At 52.1% G+C, this 14,044-nt stretch overlaps 1 protein-coding gene across 2 annotated transcripts; it reads left to right on the forward strand.

Moving 5' to 3' along the window:
• Positions 1-630: 630 nt before the first annotated feature.
• VRTN (vertebrae development associated) lies at positions 631-13,596 on the forward strand. 2 transcript variants are annotated; one of them, XM_027827552.3, is made up of 2 exons: positions 631-731; positions 9,067-13,596. In XM_027827552.3, the coding sequence occupies exon 2, from the start codon at positions 9,068-9,070 to the stop codon at positions 11,102-11,104; it is 2,037 nt and encodes a 678-aa protein (XP_027683353.1). In that variant the 5' UTR covers positions 631-731; position 9,067; the 3' UTR covers positions 11,105-13,596. The 2 variants fall into 2 exon arrangements, with proteins under 2 accessions (XP_027683353.1, XP_043405485.1); XM_043549550.1 differs by lacking the exon at positions 631-731 and adding an exon at positions 7,123-7,143.
• Positions 13,597-14,044: the final 448 nt, after the last annotated feature.

A 14,044-nucleotide genomic window follows, 5' to 3' on the forward strand; every position in this document is an offset into this window, starting at 1 on the left:
TGTGGAAGCAGCAGGAGGGTGTTGCAGGGGCTGAGGAGGAAGCTGTTGGGGGTCCAAACCAATCAGTCTGTATCCAAGCTCCCTTCCCAGTGTCTGAGTTGCCCACATGGCTCCCAGCTACAGGCAGAGCCCTTCCTGAGGGCTTCTCTGCTTTTACATTTTCCTTTTGGAACTGAGATCTTCCCAGTTTCTTCTTGTTTTTCTGCTCACGTTCTGGAAGGTCTGAGAGCACACAGTAGTGAAGGTGCTGGCCCTTTAAGAAGTCCTGCTGGCCTGAGTGTCTTGAGACAATAGCCATTATCACTTTAGCTTTGGAAGTGACCCCTGAATCTGCACTCCTTTCATCTTGGATACAAGAGCACTTGAGGATGGACTATTTCCTGGTGGGGGAGGGGAGGAGCTGAGACCCCTTCACACAAGCCAAAGCCAATCACTCCAGATGGTTCACTCCAGATCTGAAACCAGTTCCAGTCTGAATGTGGGACCCAGCTGAGAAAGTGGAGCCTGCTGCGCTTCCTGCTGCAGGATTTAAATGTCCAGGGAACTGCCTTGCCGAGGGAGCAAGGCAAGCAGCAGCAGCCGGGGATTGGCTGGTGTGAGCTGTAGTGCTCTGCCCAACAAGCAAGGTGAGTCCAGGGGAGATTCCCAAAGCACAGCCCTGGCTCAGGAGGGAATCTTCATCCCAAGGGTGAAAGCCAGGCGTGGGCCGGACTGCAGGAAGCGCAGCCCAGGTCAGCAGGGTCCAAACGCTTGGGGCTTGAGCCGAGGGGGAAGCTGTGCAATCACCTCCGGACGCGGAGCAGCTGCAGGGTGGTGCCCAGGGGGCTGCGGCGGCTACCAGGGAAGTCCCTGCCTCACCCACTCTCTCTATTCCGCCTCCCCGCCGGCCCCAAGCCCTGCTGTGGAGCCGCCACCTCCCTATGCGAACTGGGCCTCCCAGGGCAGTTTCACCGGCTCCTCACTCCCCGCTTGGGGCCTCTCAGCCCATCTTTGGAACGGAGCGTGAGGAACCTTTGTATTGTCTCTCCATGTGGACTTCGCCCCAGGACATAATTGTCCAGAAAATGCCTTTCCTTCTTTCAAGGACAATAAACCCGGTTCCCCTCCCCCCATAGTTCCCCCTCCCCCAATGCCTTCTGGCCATTTGAAACCCCTGCATGTCTGAGGGTAAAAAGAGCCACACTTTGTCTCCCTTAACTTCCACCTCCCCACACACACAAACTTCCCTGTGCTGCAGCAGGGCCAGGGAGCCACCAGAGGGAACCCACAGTGCTAGTCACAGGCCTGTGCTGTCATCCATGACATCACAAACAACGCTGCCCATGAACTGGAGTGGAGCCTTCCACCTCTAGGGCCCAGCTTCCAATCTGGACCCACATGGGGCTAATGGTGCAGGGAACTGTCTGGTTTAGGGACTAGGACATAGGGCCTCCCCCCATCTCTGGAGTTCCAGTCTGACCCCAGGACATATATGGGATATTAGATGGGCTCAGGAAGGGTCTGAAAAATCCACTGTCTCCTGGTGAGCATGGGAGCTGAAGCCATCAATATCTGTGCAGCATCTGAACTCTGATTCTTTGTTTTGGTCAAGGCTTCTCGTCTTTATGGCTGTGAGAAACTTTCCATACATGATGTCATTTTCCTGGGCCTGCAGGCAGCTCCAGTGCTGCCACTGCTGCTTAGAGCTTACCCAAGCATCCATAAAGGGAAGTTCACAAGACGCTGTTCAGCTTCACTGCAGCTGTGGGCAGCCCTGACACCTAGACTACAAACATGGCTTTGACACAGTGTAACACGTGTAAAGGGCTTTCCACTAGCTCAGTTAAGCTAACACAAATGGAAAAATGCACTCACTAGTATTGGGTCAACTTCACCTGGTTGCTGTTTGAGGAACTGGAGGTGTTTATGAGTGTGTTAAGATGAATGCGGCAGCTCACACCTCGTAAAGCTGTTGTGTCATGCTGCTGGAGGACTCAGGTCTTGACTACACTAGAAAGTTTTGCCACTTTACTGGGATAGTTAAAGCCTCCACACCCACCCCCTGCTCCCACCCCCACACCAGGTCTGAGTCCGACATAACTATTAAGCTTAGTCTACACTAGAAAATTTTCTACCAGTATAACAGTGTTGTGGTTAGGGGGTGTGACTTGTATATCTATTATAGTTCTAGCCCTAGTGTGAATGCTGTTATGCTGGTATAAGGTTCCTTATATCTGTAAAGCATATTTCCCCTCGCAAATTGGAATAATGACAGGTTTCAGAGTAGCAGCCGTGTTAGTCTGTATTTGCAAAAAGAACAGAACTAGTGGCACCTTAGAGACTAACCAATTTATTTGAGCATAAGCTTTCGTGAGCTACAGCTCCAATGAAATGAGCTCACGAAAGCTTATGCTCAAATAAATTGGTTAGTCTCTAAGGTGCCACTAGTACTCCTTTTCAAATTGGAATAAGCTGCACAAGTATAAGTTACCTTTATACCAGTATAACTGTATCCACAAGAAGGGGATTGTTTTGTTTGTTTCCTGCTTTAACTATCCTGCTATCCTTAAAGCGACAAAGCTGTCTAGTGTAGACAAGCCCTTTACACTCATGTTTTCAAGCTTCTCTCTGTAATCATAAGGGATGGCAACGTTATTTTTGCCCTTGAAATGAAAGCTGAGAATCTGTTGTGGTCATGTGACTCCCACGGACGAGAATCTAGGCACATGCTCATTGTGTCTGTGCCTTAATCCAGCTCTCAGTAGAACAGCAAGACTCCCCCTCCACTCCTCCTTTCTCCCCCAGCATCCAGGAGGCTTTAGGGAAGGGTGGAATATTCGACCCTTCCCCTAATGGCTCTGGGTAGGGCGGGAGAAGAGAGAGCTGCTTCTCCTCTTCCTGCTGCAAAGGAGTGGGCAGTGGTTTCACGTTCATGAGATGCCTACTAGCCAGAGACTAATATGAAAACTACAGCCCCTGACCAGGGTTCGGGGATAGCACCCTAGTGGGAATTCCTGCATCTTCCTCCATCCCAGCAACTGGGGGCAGGGCTTCTCACCATGCCCCTGGACCTCCCTGCTGGCCACATCACAGGCTTTTGTGTCAGCCTCTGGTATTAAGTGTCTGGGCTCCAGGATTTGAGGAATGGGCTGTGAAGCTTCACCTCTAGGTCATAGGTTCAAATGCGATGTTGGGCAGTGGTGGTGTATCCCTGGGCTACCAAGCCAGCTGGCACTGTGTGTAATGAGCTTGTGACTGAAGTGCGGTGCCTAGAGGAGAGGTACCTAAATCACAACTGGCCTCCTTGTTGGTAGCCTCAGCAAAGGGGCCAAGGAGTTGGACCTTGTGGACTAGGCTCCACGGAGGAGGGCTGGCCACATATAGAAGGAGATGAAGGGTGCTGGGAGCTTGCTTTGGTAGAGCTGCTTTGGGGATGAAACCAAGCCTGTTGTTTCAAAGCTGGCAATCCAGCACCTTGTGGCAGCTCCAAGCCCCACTCTTCCACCACCCTAGCCAAGCCCTGCCAGATCCCTATGCTACCTGAAGCAAGGGGTCTGCATTTGGGATCCATGCAGCAGCCCTTGGCTCAGGCTGTCCACAGCAGGAGTTGGACGTGGTGTGGGGGCAGCAAGCTTAGCCCTGAGGAGTAGGGTTAAAGCGGTGGTTCTCCCCCTTCTCCATACCGTGACCTCGTGTTACTATAGAAAAAGGTTTGGGAAGCCCCTTCCATCTCATCATAAAGGAAGAGAGGCTGTTCATGACCCCCAGATCGACAGCCCACAGTCTGTTGGGATCCTGAAGATGGATCCCACTACTAAAGGACCTCCCCCAGCCTAAGCGGAGGATCCACATGGTCCAGGATCTCAATTAAGTATGGGGGACAACTAAAGATATAACAGGGACGGGAGTGAGGTCACAGGGCTAAATGAAGGGAACCGGACAGGGACACCGAGCAGAGAACCCCGGACAGCGCCCACTGCTCCTCGAAGGCATCAAGGGAGTCAGCGGACGCTGCCCAGAGGAACTCTGCCCAGATGTGTGAGACCAGGGAGGAGCGGAAGTAGGCCTCACAGTCACAGAGCACCCGCTTGTCTACCAACCTCTTCCTGGTAGTGTAAATGGCTACTTTGGTTAGTGCAGGAGGAGCTTGACAAGGAGGTCTCGTGACTTAGTGAGGCCATGGATAGGGTGTGCGAAGATGAACAAGTGTGAGGAGAAGTGCAGCTAGAACCTCAGCAGGAGGTTCTGGAGGAGCCGGAATAGGGGCTGCAACCTGGTGCACTCCAGGTACATGTGCGCCAGAGTCTCCTTCATGCCGCAGAAGGGGCAGGTGTCCGGGATGGAGGTAAACCGTGCCAAGGACACCCCTGTGCTCACAGGCCCGTGAAGGACATCCCCGGCGGGCCTTGGGACCAGGGTGGAGTGTAGGCTGGCCCACTGGGGTGCCTCACCCTCCACAGGTGGTAGGAGGTCCCAACACTTTGTGTCGGGGCAGGATGCAAGGGTGAGGATGTGAAGGGTGTGGAGCACGAGCGTGTACAGATGTTTCCTTGTCACGGTCCAGAAGCGAGACGGCTGCAATTCGTGCAGCTGGCTCACAGTGAAGGGGTGGGATGGCTGGTGGGGCCATGGCACAGGGGCCTGATAAAAAGGTCCGGAGGGCCCGGCATGCAGGGGGCACTCTCTCTCGCAGGACCCCGTCAAGGTCGACAACCCAGTGAGAGCATCTTACTCGATCTCTTACTCCCTGGATTGGGAGTGGTGTGGGGGTAGCATATTAAACCTGATGGGGAATGACCACCTCGCTCTCTGGGCTGAGAGTGGAGGATGCAGAGGCAGGATGTGGCAAGTCAAGTCCTGTGGGCTGGGCTGTCAGCCCTTGCAAAAGGGATTCACTGACACATACTCTGCAAGACCTCCTGAGTGAGGGGCAAGTCTTGCTCTCCTAACAAACCAGAAAACCTAAGGAGCAAAGGTGATGGAGTAGCTAAAACAGGCACAGGTGTCTGCTTCCTCCTTGCCCCTGGGATGCTCAACGCCTGCTCTGCCCCAGGCCCTGCCCCCACCCCACCCCTTCCTCCAAGCCCCCATCCCTGCCCAACCTTTTCCCACCACCACTTTGCCCCCTTCCCCGAGCGCACCCCGGCTGTGCACCTCCCCCCTCTCCCCAGCACCTCCTGCACACTGCAGAACAGCTGATGGTGGGAGGGAGGGGGAGGAGCTTGCTGCCAGTGGGTGCTAAGCACCCACTAATTTTTTTTTTTGTGGGTGCTCCAACCCTGGATCACCCACAGAGTTGGCGCCTATGAAAACAGGTGACCAAGACGTGTGGCCTGTCTGAACACTGCTTCACAAAGTATCTCTCTTGCAGCCTCAGTGAGAATAAAAATGTAGCCCTGTGCCCAAATGGCAAACCCAGATGCAACTGTACCAGGACTTAAGGGCAAGTCTGGCTCCCAGCTGTGGGGCTTTGGCCCATCTCTGCATCAAACTCACTGCATGCTTTCCCCTGTGATGATGGTGACTTTCAATCCTGCCTGTAATGTGCTAGGTGCTTTCCAGTCATAAAAGAAGGCTGTGTCCTGAACAGCCCACAATCTGAGACCAGCCAGAGGGACCTGGAACATAGGAACAGCCATATTGGGTCAGACCAGTGGTCCATCTAGCCCAGTATCCTGTCGTCCGACAGCGGCCAGTACCAGGTGCTTCAGAGGGAATGAACAGAACAGGCAATCAAGTGATCATCCCGTTGTCCACTCCTATCTTCTGGTGAACAGAGGCTAGGGACATTCAGAGCATGGTGTTGCATCCCTGCCCATCCTGGCTAATAGCCATGGACCTATCCTCCAGGAACTTATCTAGTTTTTTCTTTCTTTTCTTTTTTTTTTTTTTTTTTTTTAAACCCTCTTATAGTTCTGACCTTCACAACATCCCCTGGCAAAGAGTTCCACAGGTTGACAGTGCATTGTGTGAAGAACTACTTTATTTTGTTTTGTTTTTTAAACCTGCAGCCTATTAATTTCATTGTGTGACCCCTAGTTCTTGTATTATGTGAAGGAGTAAATAACTCCTTATTCACTTTCTCCATACCAGTCAAGAATTTTAAAGTGCTCTATCATATCGCCCCCTTCGTCATCTCTTTTCCAAGATGAAAAGTCCCAGTTCTTTCCATCTCTCCTCATACGGAAGCTGTTCTATACCCCTAATCATTTCAGTTGCCCTTCTCTTACCTTTTCCAATTCTAATAATCTTTTTTTGAGATGTGGCATCCAGATCCACAGTATTCAAGATGTGGGCGTACCATGGCTTTATTCAGCGGCATTATGATATTTTCTGTCTTATCTTTCCCTTTCCTAATGGTTCCCAACGTACTGTTTGCTTTTTTGACTGCCGCTGCACATTGAGCAGATGGTTTCAGAGAACTAGCCACAACGACTCCAAGATCTCTCTCTTGAGTGGTAACAGCTAATTTAGACCCCATCATTTTGTATGTATAGTTGGGATTATGTTTTTCAATGTACATTACTTTGCATTTATCAGCATTGAATTTCATCTGCCATTTTGTTACCCAGTCACTCAGTTTTGTGAGACCTCTTTGTAACTCTTCAGTCTGCTTTGGACTTAACTATCTTGAATAATTTTGAATTGTCTGCAAATTTTGCCACCTCACCCTTTACCCCTGGAAAAGGGAAACCAGTACAGAGGTGACTTGGCCCTAGGCTAACAAAACAAAGGGTTAATAATAGCACTGTGGCCTTTGTTTTGTCTAGGTAATGTTTGCCTCACAACTAGACCTCTCTGCCTCAGGGTGTCAGTGTGGTCTATGGACAGAACATCTGACTAGCAGTCAGAAGAGTTGAGTCCTAGTCCTGGTTTGGATTTCACCTCTGAGGTGTCTGGCCCCCCTTCTCCCCTCTGTCTGTCAGGTCTGTTGATACTGTAAGCTCTTGGGGAAAGGGGACTCTCTCTCTCTCTTTCTGAGATTTCACAATGCCTAGCACAATAGGGCCCAATTTTGGCTGGAGCCTCTAGGTATTACTGTTAGACAAATAATAATGGTTCCTTGCAGGCATCACGATAGAGGTGAGTCTTCAGCCAGGATCTGAATGCGGAGAGGATGGGGACCTTTGGACCAGCTAAGAAAGGATGTGCCATGCAGAGCAGGTGACATGGAAGAAGGCACAGCCATGCTTGTAGGAGAAACAGAGAAATGGACTGTTGAGGCTGCATCATTTAGGGGTGTGGAGGGGAGCAGGTGGCTGTCGGAGTGTTGGGCAGATAAATAAGGATGCACAGGACTAGGCAGGGCCTTGAAGGAGTGATAAGAAGCTTGAATTTGATATGGTGGAAAAGAGGAGCCAGTGGAGGGATACAAAGAGGGAGGGATGTCATGAGATCATGGAGCACAGAATACAGCTTTAATGGACTGTGTGCGGGGGTGGCTATGTGGGTGTCAGGAAAGAGTGTACAGTAACCAAGAGGGGAAATAAGGGACTGGACTGGAGTTTTTGGCTTGTGATTAGAGAAACAGCTGGCTCTCAGAGCTGGTACAGAGCAAGGAGGGACAGGATTTGGATGTAGAGTTTAAGGCCAGAAGGGACCACTAGATCATTTAGTCTGACTTCCTGTATATCACAGGCCACCACCCACACACTAAACCCAACAACATGGCCTGGATATAGAGAGATGGAGGCAGCTTCGATCTCATGTTCCCCAGTTTCCACAATGACTAAGGTCTACAGCCAGATCCATCCCTGTGCCAGCACTGAGGGGAGGCAGCTGGTACTCCCCTGACCCTGGGGCTGCCGCCTCAGCCCTTGGCAGAGGCTAACCCTCAGCTGCACCCTTTTCCTGCCTCCTCCCGCTGCAATAGTGTCTGTGGGCATTGCAACAGCAGGGAATAACTGGACTGTGGGGATGCTTCCTGCTCCTCCCACCCTGGAATGTCCCCGCCGAGGGATTGCAGAGGCCCTTTGTGCTGGCAGTATTCATCAGGAGGGCCCTTATTCCAGTGCCAAAGGGCAAGGATTCCTGAAATCACTCTTGCTTTACACACTTAGCCCTTCTTCATGCTTCTACAGTGAGTGGCATGCGCCACCTGGTGGCTTAAAAAGAAAAAGGAGTACTTGTGGCACCTTAGAGACTAACCAATTTATTTGAGCATAAGCTTTCGTGAGCTACAGCTCACTTCATCGGATTCAGTGAGCTGTAGCTCAGGAAAGCTTATGCTCAAATAAATTGGTTAGTCTCTAAGGTGCCACAAGTACTCCTTTTTCTTTTTGCGAATACAGACTAACACGGCTGCTACTCTGAAATCTGGTGGCTTAAAGGGAACTACAATCACCATTTATTGCAGAAGTTGGAAGATGTGTATTGCACTGTCAGGTTACAGACTCCCCAGGATGGGTATTGAGAGCTTTGTTGTTCTCACACAATGATCCCAGCTGTGAAAAGGCTTCACTCCTTCACCTGATCAGGCAGAGGGAGCTCTTAGACTGTCCCATTTATTTGGCAGGCTGAAAGCTTGAGAATAGGCTCTGTGTCTAATTCTCACAGGAAAGCTGATGACTGAAGGGAGTGGCCATTCCCCTCTCCCAGTGCTGTTGTTGGATAATGAAATGAATAAACTTTTTTTCCCTTTTGAGATTCCCAGGTTTTACCATTTGGGGTAAATGTTGGGCTCAATGTGGGCCTGAGCACAAAGCCAGGCACAGAACAGACAAGGTGTAAGCTTCCCCTCTTCACAGCTCTGCCCAGGCACCACACTCCTGGCCTGCAGCACCCCCTGTTCTTCCAGCCTTGCCTCCCACCCTCAAGCTATACTCTCCTACACCTTGCTTCAAATCGCTCCGGCCAGCCTGTCCTCTCTGGAGGCCATCAGTGCCATTTTATACATTGGCCAGAAGAGGTCGCTTGAGAGCAACACAAGATTTATCCCTTGCCCATGTTTGTGTGTGAGGACCCAGGATTCCTCCTTTGAAGCTGGAGGACTGAGAGCAAGAGCGGCCCCCTTGAGGGTGGGGGTGGGGGGTTGGTAGGCATGGTCTCTGCTGGAGCTCACATCGTTTGAATTCTTGTGTCTTGCAGGATGATCCAGCGGCACCAGCTAGTGCAGTCTGTACTGCAGGAGCTGCAGGAGGCCACTGAATGCTTTGGGCTAGAGGGACTAACCAGTGCAGCCCTGGAGGCTGAGAGGACCTTGTCCTCTTTCTCCCTACCCAGCTACTGCGGGAGGCAGTTCCAGGAAGAGTTGGAAGTTGACCGGGTGGCAAGAAGCCTGTATCCGGAGGACGCCCCAAGCAACATGCTGCCTCTGGTCTGCAAGGGGGAGGGGAACCACCTGTTTGAGGCAGCCAGTGTGCTGCTGTGGGGGAACCCCAGCCTGAGTCTGGAGCTGCAGGTGCGCACAGTTGTGGAGATGTTGCTGCACAAGCATTACTACCTGAACGGCATGATTGACTCCAAGGTGATGCTGCAGGCTGCCCGCTACTCCCTCTGCACCGAGGAGTCCCCTGAGATGACCAGCCTCCCTCTGGCCATCCTCGAGGCCATTTTTGATGCTGACATCAAGGCCACTTGTTTCCCTGGCACCTTTGCCAACATGTGGCATGTCTACGCCCTGGCCTCGGTGCTGCAGTGTAACATCTACTCCATCTACCCCATGAGCAACTTGAAGATCCGGCCATACTTCAACCGCCTCATCCGGCCCAGGAAGTGTGGCCCACAGACCTCCACACTCCACATCATGTGGTCAGGGCAGCAGCTCTCCTCACAGGTCTTCAAAGCACAGTACTTTGTGGCTGTGGTAGGCCTGGAAGAACTGGAACCCACAAGCCCTCCTCCAGAGCCTCCAGTCCAGCCAGTCCAGACTCTGGAGCTGCTGAAGAGTGACCCCCGGCTGACCTACTTTAATCTGTGTGACCGCTACAGCATCACCAAGAGCACCTTCTACCGCTGGAAGCGCCAGTCCCGGGAGCACAGACAGAAAGCAGCCACCAGGTTTGCAGCCAAACACTTCCTGCAGTCTTGCTTCCAAGAGGGCAATGTGATTCCTCTTCAGCACTTCCGACAAATGTTCCCAGAAATCTCCCGCTCCACTTACTATGCTTGGAAGCATGAGATGCAGAGCATGGTCAATGGTGGCGATACCTCTGCTCCAGCTGAGGCTATGGTGTCACAGGAGCCTCATGGAGACCATCAAAAAAAGCCCCACCCAGACAGGGATGATGCAGCAAAGTCAGAGGGGGACCTAAGGCCAAAGATCCCTTCCCTGGAGCCCAACCAAGCAGGAATCTTCATGCAAGGAGCCAAGTCATACCTAGAGAAATGCATCTCCATGAACACTCTGGTGCCCTACAGGTGCTTCAAGCGCAGCTTCCCTGGTATCTCCAGGTCCACCTACTACAACTGGCGGAGAAAAGCAATTAAGGGGAACCCCAACTTCAAACCCCCTCAGCCTCCCTCAGTCAGCCAGAAGCCCCTAGTGAAAGGGAAGGCATATCTGCCATTCAAGCCTGGAAATCTGCCTGGCAAGAAAAGGCTGAATGGACACCGACCAGAGCCCAGAAGTCTCCTCCAGCTCAAACCCTCTCTTTACAACTGGAGAAAGCAGCTTCGAGACGTGGCCAAGAGGCATGTCCAGCAGTGGCGGCTGCCATTCTGCAAGTTCCGCCTACGATACCCGGGCTTCTCCTCCACAGCCTATTGGTTCTGGAAGAGAAGCAGCCAACAGATGAACAAGCATCCTCTCTGGACCAGCTCATCCCAACAGCTGAGTCAGGTCATCTCAGAGGCTCCTGGAAAAGCAGAGCCTGCGATAAAGCCACGGTCACAAATGGAAGTGGCTCCCAGGCATCTAGACAAGCAAGCATCAGTCACCCCCTACAATGCCACAATCTCGGGCTATGCCATGTCGGAAAGAGCCAACAGCCGGATGTTCGTGATGGATGTGATTGCCACTGCCCAGTTCAAAGCTCAGGCCAAACTGTTCCTGCAGCAGCGCTTTGAATCGAAAACCTTCCCGACCTACAAAGAGTTCAGTGCCCACTTCCCCCTCACGGCACGCTCCACCTACTACATGTGGAAGCGTGCGCTGCACGATGGACTGACACTAGTGGATGCCTGAGGGTGGGCTGCCTGCTGGAACCTGCTCTCTGCCCTCCAGGCGGGAGGGCAGTGTTTGTGAGCTGTGATTCAGCTCTAGCTATCTTTCTTTGTTTTTTCTCTTATTTTGTTTTCCCTTCTGTTTTGGCTAGATCTGGTCTTGGGGTACAGGGACCAGGTCTGCACATTGCCAGTCCCTGGAGGTGTGGGGAGTGGAGTGAGAGCTCTGGTTTGTGTTGGGTTAATTTCTGGGCTGCCAAGATGCCCCAAAAGAAAAAGGCAAAATGGAGCTTGACTTCTCCCGGTGCTTAGGCTGGGATACAAGGTGGTGGAATGGGGGAGAGGGAGGGATATGTGACTCTGAAATGTTCCTGTAGGTGCCATGGGTATAAATGCCCTTAATTCATGGGCCAACAAGCTGCGGGCCAACAAGCTGCAGGCCTCCATTCTAAATGCTGCATGCAAGATTTGCGGGCTCATCTGCCCCTGGTCACTGTCCAACCCAAAATCAATCTTGTTAATGTCAAGATTTTCTTGGGAATGAGGTGAGCCGTATGGTGCCTGGCACAGAGGTCAACAAGCTCATTCTTGCCCAGGCCCCAAGAAGTGGTGCTGAGACTGTCCCAGGCATGGTGTCCTTAAGAATTCCTAACAGCCCAGCCTTGGGTGAGGGCACCCTGGAGGCTGCACTGACTGTTAGGGAGCAGCCTCCCTGCTTTGGTGTATTCCTTGTTGGCTTAGGAGCAGGGGCTGGGAGCTGAGGAGCGGTTTAGCTCAGGCACAGCAGTGACATGATCTGGGGTTTTGTGATTGTACTAATTCTAGAGGCCATGTGACTCTGTGGCTTCCCTGATCACTCATTGCCCTGCCTATAGTCACAGGAGACAAGACTTCCTGGCATTCCTTGGTTGGCAAGTGGATTGTGTTCCTGTTTCATTCGGTCTGCCCTTCCCCCTCTGGGAATGATCACATGTAGATCTTCAGCTAAGCAGGGGCCTTTTGGTCTTGTCCCATTCAAACCTGTGTCTTGCAGTCCTTTGCAGGCTCTGGAGAAAGATAACTTCCCTGAGTCCTCTGACCTAATAGCAAATGACCTCACTCCTGTGCCCCTCTGCAATCCCAGTCAGCGTGTGCCTTTATGTTCCTGTTCTCCAGGAGCGCCTATTTCACAGGAGTCTAGTAGGACACCCCAACCTGCTGCCCACTGCAGGGGGTAGAGAGACAGCACCATGGGCTGGGGGTGGGGTTCTGCTTTCACTATCTAAAAGGAACTGTAAGAGAGGGGGGAGGGTGACCCATGGCTGAGCCCTATGCTGAGACAGGGCTGGATGTGCATGTGTGACCTGTAGAAATTTAAAGCAATAAAGACCCTTCCACTCCCAGCCCTGTGTGGTGTCTCTCTCATCTCACCCCCTTGTCTGACTGAAATGCCTGAGTGAGGGTTGTTGCCCTCCTGTTTGTTTGTAGAGGAAAGCTGGGCCCCCAACAGGGTGATAGTTTCTCTGTCTGCAGGGCCCCGTGCAGACAGCAGCTGTACAGCTTTCCCGCATGCACCATCTGCCCTGAGCCTGTGGCATCACCTCTAGGGAGGAGATGGGACTTCAGGCTCCCTTCCCCTCTGCTGCAATGGGCTAGCAGGGAGGGCAGTTTTGTTGCTTTGAGTACCCACCAGCTCATCTCACTGAACAGCTAGCAGGGATGCGATGGAGGACAGAGAGAGGGAAGATTATCTAGCCCTTCTCCCTACCAGCGGGGGCAGCTCCCTACAGCATAGGGCAAGGGCTAACACCTATGGGTTACTGCTGAGCTGGGCCAGATCTAAACCAGTGACATAGGAACTGATCCAGTCCCTATTCAGAACAATGGGGGTCTCTATATTGACTTGAATGGAAGCCTCATCAGGCTCATACAACTGAATGCTACAGGCAAGCTGTCCCCTTCTAATAATGTTAGAAAATGAGCTGGGAGTTGCACCTCTGGCTGATACAGGGGTGGTTTCCCACCCACAGGGGCCTGTCCCACATAGATATATTTATAGAGGTGGCAGGGCAGAGAGACACCACAATACAGGCCTGCAGTGACTATCCTGCAGTCTGTCTGTGGCATGCAGCAGCACGCACCCCCCAGCTGCTGACAAAGGGAAGGGAAGCTACTGCCTGTTAGAAATAACCCCAGATGGAGGATCTGGAGGGTGCTTGTACATTTATTATTAGTGGCCTCAGGCATCTAGTGTGCAAACAAACATAGGTAAAGAGACAGTCCTTGCACTGACAAGTTCACAATCAAAGGGACGCACAAATCATCATAGCAAGTGTCTGACAGAGAGCTGATTTTTTTCAAAAATAAATTATTTAATATGCTGTGAATGGGGTGATAAATCTGCTCACTCCCTGTCCCTGCAGAAAAAGTGGTGGTGAAAGGGGATCACAGCCAGCAGGTGGTGCTCTGATAAAGGGAGACTGGAAGTGCAGACAGTGTTTAAAATGCACAGTTCCCCACTCAGCTGCCCCTGCCTATAGGTCAGTCCTCTCTGCACTGCTTGCTAGGAAAGCTGTGCCTTAACTCTGCCTATCTACAGTGGGGAAACAGAGAAGCCTTCCTCCCCTCAGAGCCCTGTGCTTCCTGTTACCCCTACTTCACTCTGCCACCGGGTCCTTCTGTGTACGCAGAGAGAGGAATCTCAGGTCCATGGAAGAGTGGCTGGCAAGTCTGGGATTCTGGTTCCTGTGGGCCCAGAGAGCCTGGGGCTAGGCAGTTCGGTCTGATCCCTGTTAGGACTTAGCCCTGAGAGATTGCCTCCAGTAGGCTGAACATGGACCCCTCAGGGCTATCCCAAGTGGGACTGAAATGGGCCCTAAGTCAGGGGTGAAAATAAGAGATGTGGTGGAGGTCCAACTCAGCCTCCCACTCCTGTGCTAAAAGCCCCCTCCTTTCCCTGCCATGGAGGAGCAGTGTTCCCCCT

The sequence above is a fragment of the Chelonia mydas genome, chromosome 6 (genome assembly GCF_015237465.2).
Source record: "Chelonia mydas isolate rCheMyd1 chromosome 6, rCheMyd1.pri.v2, whole genome shotgun sequence".
Lineage (NCBI taxonomy): Eukaryota > Metazoa > Chordata > Testudines > Cheloniidae > Chelonia > Chelonia mydas.